At 42.0% G+C, this 17,797-nt stretch overlaps 1 protein-coding gene across 1 annotated transcript; it reads right to left on the reverse strand.

Moving 5' to 3' along the window:
• rbx1 (ring-box 1, E3 ubiquitin protein ligase) lies at positions 1–15,523 on the reverse strand. Its single transcript, XM_043679908.1, has 5 exons — positions 15,409–15,523; positions 7,215–7,293; positions 4,101–4,171; positions 2,499–2,584; positions 1–393 (listed from the first exon to the last, which is right to left on the reverse strand). The coding sequence occupies exons 1-5, from the start codon at positions 15,481–15,483 to the stop codon at positions 381–383; spliced, it is 324 nt and encodes a 107-aa protein (XP_043535843.1). The 5' UTR covers positions 15,484–15,523; the 3' UTR covers positions 1–380.
• Positions 15,524–17,797: the final 2,274 nt, after the last annotated feature.

Genomic DNA, 17,797 nt, shown 5'->3' on the forward strand with positions numbered 1-17,797 from the left:
TCTGTTAAAGATTTTTTTTAATTAAATATAATACATAAAGAAAATCCTCATGTTATTCTATCCACAATGTGGAATGGGGTGGGAAAGCAAAACAAAAACGTTTGTACAGAGTATGCTCTACACTATAATAGTGAGAACAGTTTTCAGATGGTTACCTTAAACCTAAGGTGAAATATTTGCAACTGCAGAAGGTTAAAAAAAGACCTTTTTTTAAAGAAATGGGCAGAGTTTATGGTCAAGTCTTTGCTATTTAAATAAACACTCTTCACTTAAAGATTCTGGGAAGGGGGAGCAGGGTGAGTGGAATGCTGATGCCACAGGACAGTGCAGCAGGGACGTTGCTAACAGCGAAAACGGAGGGATGACGCTGCTGTTTCCGTTTAATGGCCATACCTGAGGAAACAAAATATTTTTAAGTCATTTTCACATATTATTCAAAACAGTGTCTCAACACAACACATTTGAGTAACTCTTCATGAAGCACTATTAAAATAGCATTAGTATATCCTGCAAAATGAACTCTCTCTCTCTCCCTGAATTTAGGTTGGCTACATCCATAGTGCCAATGCTCAGCTTAAGGAAACACAACAAAAACTATACATTTTTGTTCCACCCTGTGACCCTAGCCCATGAACACCCACTTAGAAATTATGTAACTGAGAACAAGCAAATCCTCACTCGAAACACAGCAAGAGGACTAGGCTATTCAGCCCTTTGTGACTGTTGTACCATTCATTACGGTTACGGCTGATCACACAATTCATTCCTGAAGGGCTTTTACCCGAAACGTCGATTTTCCTGCTCCACGGATGCTGCCTGACCTGCTGTGCTTTTCCAGCACCACTCTGATCTAAACCCCACACAACTCAATAGCCTGTTCTCACTTTTCTCCCAAATCCTTTGATTCCTTTCAGCCTGAAGTGCATTACTCAACTCCTTTGTGAAACCATACAATGTTTTGGCCTCGATTACTTTCCTTGGTGGCAAATTCTACAGATTCACTGGATGAAGAAATTTCTCATCTCAGTTTTAAAAGGTTTACTCCACATCCTTAGCAGAGTGATCTCAGGTTTGGAATTTCCCTGTCATTGAGAACATGCTTCCTGCATCTGGCCTGTCTAGTCCTGTTAGAAAGTTTTAGGCTTCAATCATTCTTCTGAAATGCAGCAAATATAATTCTAACCAATTCAACCTATCCTCACACTTGTCCTGCCATCCCAAGAATCAGTCTGGTAAACCTTCGCACCAAAAACATTTTTCCTCAGATAAGGAGACCAGAACTGCACACGATATTCCAGTTGAGATCACACCAAGGCCCTGTATGATTTGCAGCCAGGCAAGACTGTTCCTGTTGTCTAATTCTCTCACTATGAAGGCCAACATACCATGTGCCTTATTCAGAACCTGCTTCACCTTGCGACTGATGGAGGACAACACCGAGGTCACATTGCACATTCCATCTCTCCATTTATAGCCAGGTAATAACAACAACCCAACTTCCTGTTATTGCTACCAAAGTGGATAACTTTACATTTACCCACATTATAGTACAACTGCCACGCATTTGCCCACTCACGCACACTGAAGCATCTCTGCATTCCCCTCACAGCTCACTCTCCCACCCAGCTTTGTCTCATCTGTACATCTGGAGATTTAGTTTCCTCATCTAAATCACGAATATATATAGTGAACAGCTAATGATTTGGGAACCCAACTAATCACTTTCTTACTCAGGAGATGACCTGTTTATTCTTACTCTTTATTTCCTATCTGCTGACCATTTTTTCTATCCATCTCAATACACTACCCCCATCCCATGCACTAATTTTAATTTTACACATTAATCTCTGATGTGATACTTTTACACAAAATCCACTGAGCTCCGCCTCATCAACTCTACTAGATTTATCAGCCTACAATCCCAATTTCCCCAACATCATTCTTCTTCCAAGACTGATTTCCTTCAGTTCCTCCCTCTCATGAAATCCTGTGTTTCCCAACGTTTCTGCTGGTATCTGTGTCTTCCTCTGCAAACACAGAACCCAAGTGTACATTTAGTTGGTCCGCCATTTATTTATTCCCCACTATAAATTCACCTGTTTCTGACACACAATCTTTTTCACTTCACATATGTATAGAAATTTTTACAGTCAGGTTTATGTTTCCTGCAAGCTTACTCTTGTATCCTATTTGCCCTTTCTTAATCAATCCCCTTGTTCTCCTTTGCTGATTTCTAAACAGCCCCCACTACTCAGGGCTGTTCATTTTTTGGGGGATTTTTCTGGCCAATTTGTACGTCTCTTTCTTGGATCTAATAATAGCTAAAACTTCCACGTAGTACTGGATGTAATATGACTTGTATGCATGAATGGGCTTCAATACATTTACCATACAGGATTCCTACTGTTCTATATATTCATGATATTTTGCCTATATGTTCAATTTATTCCTCTAAATTCATTTACCAGCCCCACTCCCACAAAAGTAGCCCTACTTACTTCTGGAATTCCCACTCCCTGTTGTCCAAGGGGCAAACCTGTCTGGTCTTCAGCCAACGTGAAATGCAGTGAAAATGGAAGGCATGCTGCAAAAACAGACAGGAGACACTGAGGCTGAAGGCTAACAGTAAGTCGTCACTGGCTCATCCATACACAGGATTCTTAAAGTGGTAATGGTGGCTGCAATGTCCTGCCTGGCTCTCTCTGACGCTGCCATTTGCTCAGAAGCAACATGGTGGGGCCACAGACTGTAACAGTAATGTCACTGGACTAGAACTTCAGATTGCAGATTATGAAATTTGAATTCAATAAAAATCTGAAATTAAAAGCTAGTCTAATGGCTACCATTTAACTACTTCTGACTATTATGAAAATCTATTACATCATGAATATCCTGAGGAAATCTGATGGCCTTATCTGATATGGGTTACATATGACTCCACACTCAGTAATGTGGTTGACTCTTAACGGTCCTCAGGACATTTAGGGGTAGGCAATAAATGCTAGGATAATCAGTGACTCGCTAACCCATGAACAAATAAAGGAGTCATATGTTTAGGATGTCTAACAGAATAACCTTTAACAAAAATAAAAGACTTTGTATACTGGAAATCTGGAATAAAAATAGATTGTCAGTTGTCAGATTCATAAGAATCTTTCATTTTAATTACCTGTGATTCTAGATGGATCAGATCCACCTATTTAAATTTGAAAGCCACACATGGTCTGATTTCATTGGTCAAAGTGTGCTCAGACAATTGTCACCTTAAGCAAAATAACAAGTAATCATGGGAGGTCCTTGGGAACAGTCCCCAAGCAGGCAAATGAATAAGTAACCAAATTTCAGCTTATCACCTGCTCATTTGCAAAAGGCATTGCAGGATGCAATGGTTTAAAGACAAAGGTGAAATTATTGTACCGTGTGGAGGAACCTTATACTTAGTAACGCCTTCATAATGCAAAAGCATCACAAAGCACTTCACAGGCAATTAAAATGGACTGCAATGTCTGGTGAAACACAGGAAAATCCAGCAGGAAATTGTTCACAGCAAGATCCCAAGAACAGCACCGACCAGACACCCAGGTTTTGACAACACTGTTTGGAGGAACTATGTCAAGACCTCTACTCATCTTCCTATTTAACCACAAAAAGACACTGACAAGGCTGTGTTCTGTCTGTATGCACTGAAGTGGTAGCTCAGATTCTTACATCTAACAATATGGGCGGCACGGTGGCACAGTGGTTAGCACTGCTGCCTCACAGCGCCAGAGACCCAGGTTCAACACCCGCCTCAGGCGACTGACTGTGTGGAGTTTGCACGTTCTCCCCGTGTCTGCGTGGGTTTCCTCCGGGTGCTCCGGTTTCCTCCCACAATCCAAAGATGTGCAGGTCAGGTGAGTTGGCCATGCTAAATTGCCTGTAGTGTTAGGTAAGGGGTAAATGTAGGGGTATGGGTGGGTTGCGCTTTGGCGGGGCGGTGTGGACTTGTTGGGCTGAAGGGCCTGTTTCCACACTGTATGTAATCTAATCTAATCTAATCTAATATCACAAGCTTATGCTTAAAGCCATTAGATAAAGTAATGGAGACACTGGATACTTACATTACACACACCCCAAGCAACAGTGCACTCCTCTGAAGTCGCCGAAGCCTGGTTTGCCTGACATTCTATACCTACAGATCAGAAAAGGTTCAACAGCACATTACCCATCCAATTTGGCAGCAGTGCACGTGCTGGCATCCCCTAATGGAACTACATTCGATGACTATACAAAGCAGGTTCAGTTACCCATTCTGCTGAGTCTTTACACTCAGACCTGGATTCAGGCAGATTACAAACACCACCGACAAAGCTGCAGTTGTGTTGCTGCAATGAGTTCATTCAGCTTTGCAGATTTCAGACATCATTCATTTTATTTGTTGAAAAACATCCAGAATATATATTATTCAAATAGTTCAACCTGGATTTAACCTGCCTAACCAGAAACTGATCAGGTACATTAGGTAGTAAATGCTGGATATGTCAGTGACACCCACATCCCATGAAAGAATAAAGATCTAATTGGGTTTTGTGAAGTAGTAACAAAAAGGATTGATGAGGGCAGAGTAGTGGATGTGATCTATATGGACTTCAGTAAGGCGTCCACCAAGGTTCCTCATGGTTTGACTGGTAGCAAGGTTCGATCACATGGAATATAAGGAGGACTAGCCATTTGGATATAGAATTGGCTCGAAGGTCAGAGGGTGCTGGTGAAAGGTTACCATTCAGATTGGAGGTCTGTGACCAGTGGTGTGCCACAAGAATCAATGCTACATCTGTTGCTTTTTGTAAGTTATAAAACTTGGGTGCGAACATAGTATAGTTAGTTAGTTTGCAGATGACACCAAAATTGGAGGGTGTAGTGGACAGCGAAGAAGGTTACCTCAGAGTACAACGGGATCCTGATCAGATGGGCCAATGGGCTGAGAGTGACAGATGGAGTTCAAAGGCAAATCTGAGCAGGACTTACACACTTAACGGTAAGGGCCTGGGGAGAGTTACTGAACAGAGAGGCCTGGGAGTCCAGGTTCATAGCTCCTTGAAAGTGGAGTGGCAGGTCGATAGGATAGTGAAGGAGGCATTTGGTATGCTTTCCTTTATTGGACAGAGCATTGAGTACAGGAGTTGGGAGGTCATGTTGCGGCTGTACAGGACATTGGTTAGGCCACTCGGAGTATTGTGTGCAATTCTGGTCTCCTGCCTATCAGAAGCATATTGTGAAACATGAAAGGGTTCAGAAAAGATTTACGAGGATGTTGCCAGGGTTGGAGGATTTGACCCGTAGGGAGAAGCTGAATAGGCTGGGATTATTTTCCCTAGAGCGTCGGATGCTGAGGGGTGACCTTACAGAGGTTTATAAAACCAGGAGGGGCATGGATAGGGTAAATAGACAAGGTCTTTTCCCTGGTGCGAGGAAATCCAGAACTAGAGGGCATAGGTTTAAGGTGACGGGGGAAAATTTAAAAGGGGCCTAAGGGGCAACTTTTTCTCGTGGAGGGTGGTGCATGTGAGGAATGAGTTGCCAGAGGAAGTGGTGGAGGCTGGTACAATTACAACATTTAAAAGGCATCTAGATGGGCATATGAATAGCAAGCGTTTAGAGGGAAATGGGCCAAGTGAGACTAGATTAGGTTAGGATATCTGCTCGACATGGATGAGTTGGACAGAAGTCTATTTCTGTTCTGTACATCTCTATGACTCTACAAGTCTCACCCCAGCCATTGAAGAGGGAACAAAAACCTGTCACATTCTACTTCCCTTGAGGATAGAACATTGAGGGATGCCTGATCGAGGTGTTTGAAATGCTAAAAGGATTTGATGAAGATAAGGCAGATAAAGGTGGGAAGTCATAAATTTAGAACAAGTGAAATCACTAGGCACTGTCTTCCTGCGGAGGGGGAGTGGACATCTGGATCACTCACTCTCTCCAAGACTGTGGGTTGAGAAAGTGTTGTAATGTCCAAGATGGAGGTCGATAAACATTTGAAAAATAGATCAAGTTTATTACCCTTACAGTTTCCCATCCTTTCCCCAATAAATTATTATTATTACTGGAAGCCCATACATGGGGAAAGTTGTGAAATATCAGGCAAAAGCCAAAATTATGGGAACAGGAGTAAGCCATTCAGCTCTCAAGCTTGTTCTGCCATCAATGAGATCTGGGATGATCTATGGCTTAACTCCATCTACTTTGGCCCAGACCACTTAACAGCTTTCCTTAACAAAAAATTCTCTCTAAGATTTAATATTAATAACTGATCCAGCATCCATTGCTGTTGTGGAACAAAATTCCAGATCTCTACCATCTTTCGTGTTGAAGTGCTTCCTGACATCGCTCCTGAACGATCTAGCCTGATTCTCAGACTATGTCCTGTAGTTTTAGAATCTCCAAACAGTGGAAATATCTTATCGTTATCTACCCGGTCTTTTCTTGTTAATATCTTGAAGACTTTGATCAAATCTCTTAACTTCCAAGTTCTAGAGAAAACCAGCCTAAACTCTCCTCATAATTTAACCTCTGAAGTCCAGATATTATTCTTGTAAACTTTAGCTGCACACTCTTCAAGGCCAATATATCCATCCTCGGGTGTGGTGCCTAGAACTGCTTCCAGTACTTCAAATGGTGGCGAACCAATGTTTAGTATATCTGCAGCATTACCTTTGCATCCTTGTACTAGATATGTAGTCCCCTAGATATAAATGCCAGTAATTACCCTTCTTGATTATCTTCTGCACCTGTTCATGGCATTTTAAAAACCTATGCATCTGTCCCCTCAAGTCCCTTTGGACATCCACTGTATTTAACTTCACATCATTTAGAATGCATCCTAATCTATCCTTTTTTTGGTCCAAAACTGATAACCTCACAACTGCTTACAAATTACTCCATTTGCTACACAGTTTTCACCATTAACTGAATCTATCAATACACCTTTGTAATTTTATGCTATCATCTACACTATCTACAAAGCTGCCTAACTTTGTGCCATCAGCAATTATGGATATATGACTTTGTTTGTCATTATCCAAGTCATTTATAAATGAAATGAATAACTAAGGCCTTAACACGGATGCCTGTGGGACACCACTGGTCACATTCTGCCAATGTCAAATGGCTTCACAACATATATTTGTAGTTATTTTCTTAAATTCTGTTTGAGAACAGCACATACTCACAGAGGTCCATGATGTGATTCCGGCAAATGGCACAGTTATCCACCACAATGTCCCAGGCCCAGAGGGCTACTGCATTCCACTATAACAAAGCACAGGGTTACAAAATACAGTTAAAATGACTTTGGGTCAGGGAGAGTCAATTAATAACCTATTCACAAAAGATTCAAGATAAATACAGGTGAAGGTGGACCCGCAGTTTAACCATCCCAGGAATCCTCTTAAAAAGAGGATGCTGGAGAAACTCAGCACGTCTGGCAGCATCTGGGGAGAGATAAACAGTTACTGTTTCAATTTCAATGACTTTGTCAGAACTGAGACTCCTCTTGCCACATTCAAACACTTTACAACAATTGAGGGGATTTCACTTCCACGACTCTAACTGGCAGTGATGATGAACTTTTTTTGAGTCCTAAATTATTTTTAATTTATTAATTTTCAGATTATAATATTCCAGATTAATCTCTTTTGCACCCATTTATAATCGCTTAAACCTCTACAATCACCTCATAGACACCTCCTATTGTGGCTGTATCTTTGTCACTTGTTGAAATCAATGTGCTTTTTGTAAGAGATTACTGGCAATTGTAGAACCTAGATAGGTGAAGATACCAATAACCTCCAACGTCACATTGTCAAATTTGATACATGATGGTATGACATCTGAACTATGAGATTTGTCTTCTCTAGTCATGTGGTCAAACTAACTCTCTACAGTTGAAAGAGAATCTCTCCACTTACATGGCTTCACTCTGTAGGGAATGCCACTGAACAGTCAGCATAGAACAACTCTCTTAATATACTTGCCTTGGATCTCAGACAGGTTGAACAGCTTTCAGTCATTTCTAGAATGCGAGTAGACATCCTGAGTAGATTATTTAAAGACACACAACCATGGCAAGAGGCGGCAAAAAGTGTCAGCAACAGAATACAACCGTGGCTAAGCACACTGCAAATCTCAAAGGATTACATTTTCGCCTCATCATAACTGTCACAGCAAGCAAATATCACGTGAGCATCTTTGACAAGTGAGAAATTTTCTCCGGCAACTTAAATAGGCCATCTCTGTTCACTTGCTCAAATGCCTCAGTGCAATTGATGAAGGCAATAAGCAGTGGCCTCTCTTGCTCATAGCATTTTGCCATTGGCAAAGCCTGATGCCATATCAACTGAAAACATTACTTGGAAGAAACAGAATTAAAAATTAATCTTCTTCATTGGCAATGTGAAATGTGAAGACGACATACATAGAATTGTCAGACAAATTGTACCTGGCTGATATCAGATGAGACAGTGTCCCAACTGACACAAAACTGATAGGCTAAAGATTGGCATAGCTTCCCTTCAATGATCAGCTCACCAAAGAAAATCATTATAAGTTCATCTGGTATGAGAAGAGTTCAGAATAAATGCACAAGTAAGGTGTAAGCTTCACTGCAAGAATCTCACTACTCTCAATTATAAAACTCCCTTAATGGGTCAGAACATGTTCTCTTCAGTTAACCTCATGTATATTGTTATGACAGAGATAAAAGAACTATCAATATACCTTCTGTTTTAATTTGCATTTGTACAATTTTATACACTGTGAGATAAAAGGCTTGCCTGTAAATTATCCAGCTTTGAAAGGAAGCCAGGTTGTGTCTCTTTTTCTCCCGGGTTCCTCATCTCAGAACAGCGTGTCAATGATAAACCACATTCCGAAAACAACCATTCACCAAGAACTTAAAGTCATTGACAGAGTCTGAGACTGCTGGTCTCAGGTTAAAATTCTAACATCGCAAGGACTTTAAAGGACCTTTAAAGTGCAGAGCCTTCATTTTTCTTTTCTTGCCTGCACCAGGGACCTTTAAAAACAAACATTACACCTGTATTTGATTGTGTTTTATTGTTTTTACTCAGTTTCTTATGTAATAATATTTCTCTCTTTCACTCAAGAAACCTTAATTTTGACTTTGTTAAAAGATCACACGACACCAGGTTATAGTCCAACAGGTTTATTTGGAAGGACTAGCTTTTGGGGGCTGCTCCTTCATCAGGTAGTTGACCTGTTGGACTATAACCTGGTGTTGTGTGATCTTTAACTTCGTCCAACACCGGCATCTCCAAATCTTAATTTTGACTAGTACTAAGTTTTAATTGTAGCGTGATAGTTACATGCTAAAAATAAATTTAAAATTGTTGCGACTGACCAAAGGGAGTTTAAAATAATAGCCATAGTAGACCATAGGCTTTCCTAATTAGTTGTTGCATAGATTGCATGAAGAGTTTCCCTGTTAGTAAAAATAACACGGGATGTCTGGAGAAAATTTGAGGGAAAAATGGACATAAATAATTTGTGCAGCAGTAAGCTCCCTTTTGCTGTGCTCTTAAAGCATCTTACTCAAACTGAAATAATGCTTTCCTAATTCTGATTTCAAGACTCTGCTTTGTGTTGCTGTGAGTGTGAAGTCAGTGAAAATATATGACATGACATTGAGGAGACACTCCCACTGCAGCATCTAAGTATGCAAATGCATTGTATACCATAAAACGTTGAATGTCAACTAGTTCAAAGCTTATGCTATCCTTCAACTCAATTTTCAAGCAGCTCTTAAAATAACCCCAGAAAATGTCATTGGACTTCTGTGCTCTCACATTGTTTGCTGCCATTGGACAAACCACACTTATGAAAACACATCATAACCAGGGTGGGAAATAAGTGGAGAATCTCAAAATATTCAGTAGACCTGCCCGGATCAGTGGAAAAACAATTTGCCATTTCAGACTCCAAATTAAATGTGATATCAACTTCAAATACTTGCGACACTTGAGAAGAGGGTCACTGCTGACTAATTAGGTGTGGAAACCCAGGGAGAGCTTTTATAGAGTCATAGAGATGTACTGCACAGAAACAAACTCTTCAACCCAACTCACCCATGTCAACCAGAAATCCTAACCTAATCTAGTCCCAATTGCTAGCACTTGGCCCATATTTCTCTAAACATTTCCTATTCATATACCCATCCAGATGCCTTTTAAATGTTGATTGTACCAGCCTCCACCACTTCCTCTGGCAGCTCATTCCTTACATGCACTATCCTCTGCATGAAAAAGTTGCCCTTAGGTCCCTTTTAAATTTTTACCCTCTCACCCTAAACCTATGCCCTCTAGTTCTGGACTCTCCCACCTCAGGGAAAATAACTTGTCTATTTACCTTACCCATGACCCTCATGATTCTATAAGGTCACCCCTCCATCTAACTAACGTCCTGTACAGCCACAACATGACATCCCAATTTCTATACTCAATGCTCTGAGCAATAAAGGTAAGCATACCAAATGCCACCTTTGCTATCCTATTTACCTGTGATTCCACTTTCAAGAAACTATGAACCTTCTCTTCAAGGTCTCTTTGTTCAGCAACACTCCTCAGGACTTTACCGTTAAGTGTATAAGTCCTGCTCTGATTTGCCTTTCCAAAATGCAGCACCTTACATTTATCTAAATTAAACTCCATTGGCCAATCCTCAGTCCACTGGCCCATATGATCAAGATCCCATCGCACTCGGAGGTAACCATCTTCGCTGTCCACTTCCCCTTCAATTTTGGTGCCATCGGCAAACTTTCTAACTGTACCCCCTATGCTCGCGTCCAAATCATTTATATAAATAACGAAAAAGCAGTGGACCCAGCACCTGCCCTTGTAGCATGCCACTGGTCACAGGCCTCCAGTCTGAAAGGCAATCCTCCATCACCACCCTGTGTGTCTTCTACCTTCGAGCCAGTTCTGTATCCGTATGGCTAGTTCGCCCTGCATTCCATGAGATCCAACCTTGCTAATCAGTCTAACATAAGAAACCATGTTGAAAGCCTTACTGAAGTCCAAATAGATCACACCCACCGCTCTGCCTTCATCAGTCCTCTTCATTACTTCTTCAAAAAACTCAGTTAAATTCATGAGACATAATTCCCCATGCAAAAGGCCATGTTAACTATCCCTAATTAGTCCTTGCTGTTTCAAATACATGTAAACCCTGGCCCTCAGGATTCCCTCCATCAACTTGCCCATCATCGATATCCAGCTCATCAATCTATAGTTCCCTGGCTTTTCCTTACACATTTCTTAAATAGTGGCACCACATTAACCAATCTCTAGTCTTCCAGAACCTCACCTGTACTATCAATGATACAAATATTTCAGCAAGGGACCAAGATCTGAATTGTGCTGGAAAAGCACAGCAGGTCAGGCAGCATCCAAGGAGCAGAAAATTTGACGTTTCGGGCAAAAGCCCTTCATCAGGAATCATCAGATCTTTGCCAGGAACCGTCGATTTTCCTGCTCCTCGGATGCTGCCTGACCTACTGTGCTTTTCCAGCACCACTCTAAGCTTGACTATAATCTGCAGCTGCAGCATCCACTTCCATCTGTCTCAGCAAGGGGCCCAATAATCACTTCCTTAGCTTCCCACAGAGGTCTAGGGTATACCTGATCAGGTCCAGGGCATTTATCCACCTTTATGTGTTTTAAGATATCCAACATTTCCTCCTCTGTAATAGGGACATTTTTCAAGATGTCACCACCTATTTCCCCACATTCTATATCTTCCAAGTTCTTCTCCATAGTAAACATTGATGCAAAATACTCATGATTTGGAGGTGCCTGTGTTGGACTGGGGTGTACAAAGTCAAAAATAACACAGCACCAGGTTATAGTCCAACAGGTTTATGTGGAAGCACTAGCTTTCAGAGTGCTGTCCCGTCAGGTGGTTGTGGAGTATAAGATCGTAAGACACAAAATTTATAGCAAAAGTTTAGTGTGATGCAACTGAAATTGAATTCTGAAGACGACCTGGATTGTTTGTTAAGTCTTTCATCTTTTAGAGTGACCATATTGGTTTCAGTTCTTTCATATGTAAATCCCAGAACTTTTTTTTTTAAAAAGTTACATTCTCAAGTACTGACAACCGGAAGCGGCAGGGACAGGCCACTATAAATGCCGGTGGAAACACCACAGAAGCGCTTCACAGGAGGCTCCCAAGCACTGAGGATGTCACCTAGACAGGGGACGAAACGTTTGCAACAAAAACTTCCAGCTCGGCGAACAGAACCACAGCAACGAGCACCCGAGCTACAAATCTTCTCACAAACTTTGAATTCTCAAGTGAACTTTAACAATAGGTGCCATATCGGCACAGACAATGCACTGGAGGTGCGAGTTGCCCTGTGTGAGGCTGTCTGCGTGCTCTGAAAGCTAGTGCTTCTAAATAAACCTGTTGGATGATAACCTGGTGTTGTGTGATTTTTAACTTTGCAATATGTTCATTTAGTATCTCCTTCATTGCCTGCAGTTCACACATAGACTGCCTTGCTGATCTTTCGGGTCCTATTCTCTCCCTAGTTAACCTTTTGTTCTTAATGTAGTTAGAGAATCCCTTTGGATTCTCCTTAACCCTATTTGCCAAAGCTTTCTCATGTCCCCTTTGTGTCCTCCTGATTTCCGTCTTAAGTATATTGCTACGGCCTTTATACTCTAAGGATTCACTCGATCTCTGGTGTCTATACTTGACATATGCTTCCTTCTTTTCCTTAACCAAAACCTCAACTTCTCTAGTCATCCAGTATTCTCTCCACCTACCAGCCTTGCTTTTCACCCTAACAGGAATTCTTTCCTTCATGTGCGTACAAAGCAGCTAACTATTTTAAATTTAAATTCCTTTTCCCAATTCATTCCTGGGATGCAAACATCAACAAGTTCAGCATTTACTGCTCATCCCAAAATTCCTTGACTGAAATTGGTTAACTTGGCAACTATTTGAAAGTGAACCTAGTTTATTCCAGTTTCTGTCATCATCTCCAGTCCTATAAAATCCTGATCATTGCAGTTCTCCAATGTTTGTCACTCCTACATCACTGCAGCATCAGCAGTTATGCAGTTCATAAAACTGTCATTAATAAATCCAATAACAAATTCAGGCTGAAGGTATTTAGGTATAACATTGATGTACTGTATTTAAAGGGAAGTGGGTGCATAAGGGAGAAAGGAGTAAAAGGATATGCTGATAGAAGGAGATAATATAATAAAAGTTAGTTAGTACCTTGGTATAAGTGTGCTGGGCAGACTAGACTACACTACAAATGTAACATAGGTGTGTCAGTTAAAGACTGTGAATGACCAACTGCATATGTTTTTAAACAGGCCAAATGGGTATCGTTAAAGACTGCATTCACCGCAAAATGTTCACTCTTAGGCTACATCTAAATTGAGAAACTCCAAGGGAATATTTAAATATTTTTAGGGCAGTAAATTTCAAGCTATTTTGCAAATGACAACCTCAACTGTGGCGCAAATGCAACGAATCAGATCATGAGAACTGCCTTTTGAGATTGCAACCATTGGCAGCACCACAGCCCAGGTAGCAACCAGCTTTACCCTGCTCTTCTCTAGTACTCTCTCTGGTCAATAGATGCTTCACTTCTATCACTATGAAAACTAGAGAGCGAAAGCCTCAATATTCACTAACTGTCATACAATAGGTTTCTTGCCTGTGCAGAAGCACTCCAACTTACAATGCCTGGTCCTGTCAACTATGCCCCCAATGCTGAACCATGGCATGACTGAGTCAACCGAGACACTGTAGAACAATCTGGGATCCAACATCAGACCCTAAAGACTAGAACCTATATTTCTCCTGCTTCTTGGCCAAGATCCCAGATGCAAGAGCTGAACTGGCTCATATGAAGTCATGTTTTAAAAAATTAATTCATTGAATGCAGGCACCACTTTTTAGGCGAGGATTATTGTCCATCCCTAACTGCCCACAAGGTGTGTCAGCCACATTGGTGTGGCTCTGATGTCACATGGAGGTCAGACCAGGTAAGGGCAGCAGTTTCTTTCCCTAAAGCACATTAGTGAACCTGATGGGTTTATCCAACAATTGGCTATGATTTCATTCCCTACAGTGAGGAAAGAGGCCACGCGGCCCAGTAAGTCTGCAAAGACAAAGTGCATCCCACCCAGATCCAATCCCTCCCAATCTAAACCATAACCCTGCATTTCCCATGGCTAATCCACCTACTGCACATTCCTGGATAATGAGCAATTTAGCACAGCCAATCCAGCTAACCTGCACATCCAGGAAGAAACCAGAGCACCCAGACGAAACCCACACAGACACGAGGAGAACGTGCAAACTCCACACAGACAATCACCAGAGAGTGGAATCAAACCCAGGTCTTGGCGTAGTGAAGCAGCAGTGCTAACTTGTGTTGCCCATTTTCGACTCTTAACTCCAATTCTTTAAATTATTTAATTGAATTTCCACAATCGGTCATGGCAGGATTTTAGCTCAAACCACTGGAACATTAGGAACAATACCACTTGGCTATTCTCTCCAGGTACACAAAATAACATTTATCCAAGTTTTTAAAAAAATTAACATTTATGTATGTGATGTATTGTCTTGATCTATAATACAATTGTTAATTCTATATATTCATTGCCAAAATGCTATTTGTCTTTCCCCTAAATAATTTGAGGTAAGTGTAAACATTCGTGAACGAGAATGTCTGTAACTATCAAATGTATGCAAAATCATGGGCTACAACCCTTCATGACAAGTTAGCTTTTGAATGTAATTGCACCCTTTCAAAATTTTTTTATCAGGAGCTTGCTGTGCAGGGATGGAGTCAATTATTTTTCAAACTCATTAAAAAGTTTTAATAAAAGCTGTAATTAAAGTTAGTTCTCTGAGATAATGAAATCCTCAGTTGAGGACTCTAAACATTTCACGTTTTTTTCGCCACAGACTAGTAGACCTGCTGAATTTTCCCAGCAATTTATAATTTTCGTTTACAAAGTAATTCTGATTTTTATTGTTCAAGCATATCAAAAATGAACACGCGTATGTGAGCGTAAAATGAATTGCTGGCATCTGGGCAAGTTAAAATGGGGCCGTTCGGGAAGATACCATCAGGAGCTCATAGTGACAAATCCACACCCGCTCTTCTGGACATCTGCCCTCCTCGAGAGGCATGTGTAGCCAGCGGCCTAAAAGAAACATCTACGTGAGAGAGCCCTAATGACAAAGCAGCAAGCGAGCAGGGTCTTGTGCCTCTCCGGGTGGGGCAGGGAGCACGAATTTTCAAACAACACGTGTTTCAATACTCTGTCTGCTCTGTTAATAGCGGTATGGATCCCGCATCCCAGCAAACTGTACCTTTTTAACCTCAAAGCGCTTCTTCCCGCCACTATTGGTAGAACTCGGCGCATCCACATCCATCGCAGTCGCCATTTTGTCTGCCTTCAACCGGCGGCTGCACGTTGCCAACCAATCAGGCATAGGCGTTTTTGCGCATGTACGTTTGTGGTGTGCGACGCATTCTTGTTAACGCCCCGCCCACTGAGAGTCACTAGGGCCATGACCATAACATGCTTAACCCCGCCTCCGCCGATGTGGAGGATGCAGGATTCCACTAAGCTCCGCCCCACCCGTCAAATCGCTCCGCGCGCACACCTCTACCGTCACGAAGCCCCGCCCCTTCACTGAACATTTAAGTGACAGGGCCACGCCCACTATGCCGTGTCTCGCTCCTCCTCCTGTGGCCGTCACCCCATCAAATCCCACCCCTTCACCGTCAATACCCAAACCACACACTGACACACGACCCACCGGCATCACAGAGCCCCGCCCCTTCCTCATCGCAAGTTCCCCTTTCCTCTGTGAAGCCCCACCTCTCCATCTCGTCACATAACTCCGCCTCCAATCGTATCCCCACCCGGGCGAGACACGCCTCCGGCACAATGTCCACTTTCGGCCGTGACCGTCAGCCCCAGCATAAGGTCCCGCCCTTAACCCGGCACAGCGGCACCTGCAGGCTGGGCGCTGCTGCTATTTCTTCCCCAACCTGGGACGTAATGGCCGCCATTATTAGACATCATTTCCCTATCATTCTCCATCCCCCCCAATCATTCAGGAAATAAAATCTTATGTTTTAATTCTGTTGAATTCAATTATGATTGGAGTTGGCGTCAGGTGTGTTTGATGGAATACAAAAATTCTAAGGTGTTTGAAAAATACAAATAACAAAAACAAAGATTATGCAAAGAAACTGGCAGCTTGAATGCAAAATTCTTCTAAAAACATATGAATGCTGAAAGGGTGATAGAACAGTAAGCAAGGAGACCAGAAAGGGAATACGTGCAGGCTAGGTGGAGATATGAAATTATCACTTCAAAACTTTTCACAATGCTGAAGATATTAATCACATTTTAGTAAGACTAACCATATGTTTTAGAGGCTGTAATAGGGCACCTGGAGCCAGCACTGCTGATCTGATTTCTATCAGTATGCACATTGGAAGACATCAACAGCATGCCAGAACTACAAGAGAGTCAGGAGGTAGAGATGAGTGTAGTTGCTATCAGTAAGAGCGTGCTAGTTCAGCTGATAGGTCTGAAGGTTGATAAATCACCTGGATCAAATGGACTACACTTGAGGGTCTGGAGGAGATAGCTGAAGAGATTGTGGAGGCATTGGAAAATCGTTCAGGAGTTACTGGAGTCAGATGAATGAAAAAAAAGGCTGATATAAGACCCCTGTTTAAGAAAGAGGGTAGAAGATGGGACATTATAGGCTGGTTAGCCTAACCTGTCATTGATAAGATTTTATAGTCCATTAATAAGGAAATAAGGTAAGAGCTCATGTGAGGGGCAAGGTATTGGTGTATTCAAAAAGAACGGGTACCCAATGAACACAGTCTGCCAATTTCTGAGTAACAAACCCAAACAAGCAGACAAACGCATCCAGAAACCCTAGCCACTCTCCCCTACATCAAAGACATCTCAGAAATGACTACTCAGACCCCTTGGCATCATGGTAGCCCACAAACCCACCAACACACTAAAACAACAGCTAATGAACTTGAAAGACCCTATACAGACAACAAGCAAAGCTAATGTCATTTACAAAACACCTTGTAAGAACTGTAACAAACACTACATTGGACAAACAGGCAGAAAGCTAGCCACAAAAAGACATGACCCACTCTCACTAGTATCTTTACATAAAGATGAGGAAGGACACCACTTCAACTGGGACAATAAATCCATCCAGGACAAGCCAAACAGAGACATGCATAAGAATGCCTAGAAGCATGGCATTCTAACTAGAACTCTATCAGCACACATGTTGACTTGGATCCCATTTACCACCCCCGGAGAAAAAGAACCAGAAATGATTTCACCACAGGAAATGTTCGAGGAGAAAGTGAGGTCTGCAGATGCTGGAGATCAAAGTTTAAACTTTATTGCTGGAACAGCACAGCAGGTCAGCCAGGGAACAGGAGATTCGACGTTTTGGGCACAGGCCCTTCTTCAGGAATGAGCAGAGAGTGTTCAGCAGGAGAAGATAAAAGGTAGGGAGGAGGGACTTGGAGGAGGGGCGTTGGAAATGTGATAGGTGGAAAGAGGTCAAGGTGAGGGTGATAGGAAGGAGTAGGATGACTATCCGTGATCCCAGTCTGGTTCACTGTGATCCTGACCTAATTAAATGTGATCCCAGTCTGCTTCACCGTGATCCTGACCTAACTATCCGTGATCCCAGTCTG

The sequence above is a fragment of the Chiloscyllium plagiosum genome, chromosome 39 (genome assembly GCF_004010195.1).
Source record: "Chiloscyllium plagiosum isolate BGI_BamShark_2017 chromosome 39, ASM401019v2, whole genome shotgun sequence".
NCBI classification, from domain to species: Eukaryota; Metazoa; Chordata; class Chondrichthyes; order Orectolobiformes; family Hemiscylliidae; genus Chiloscyllium; species Chiloscyllium plagiosum.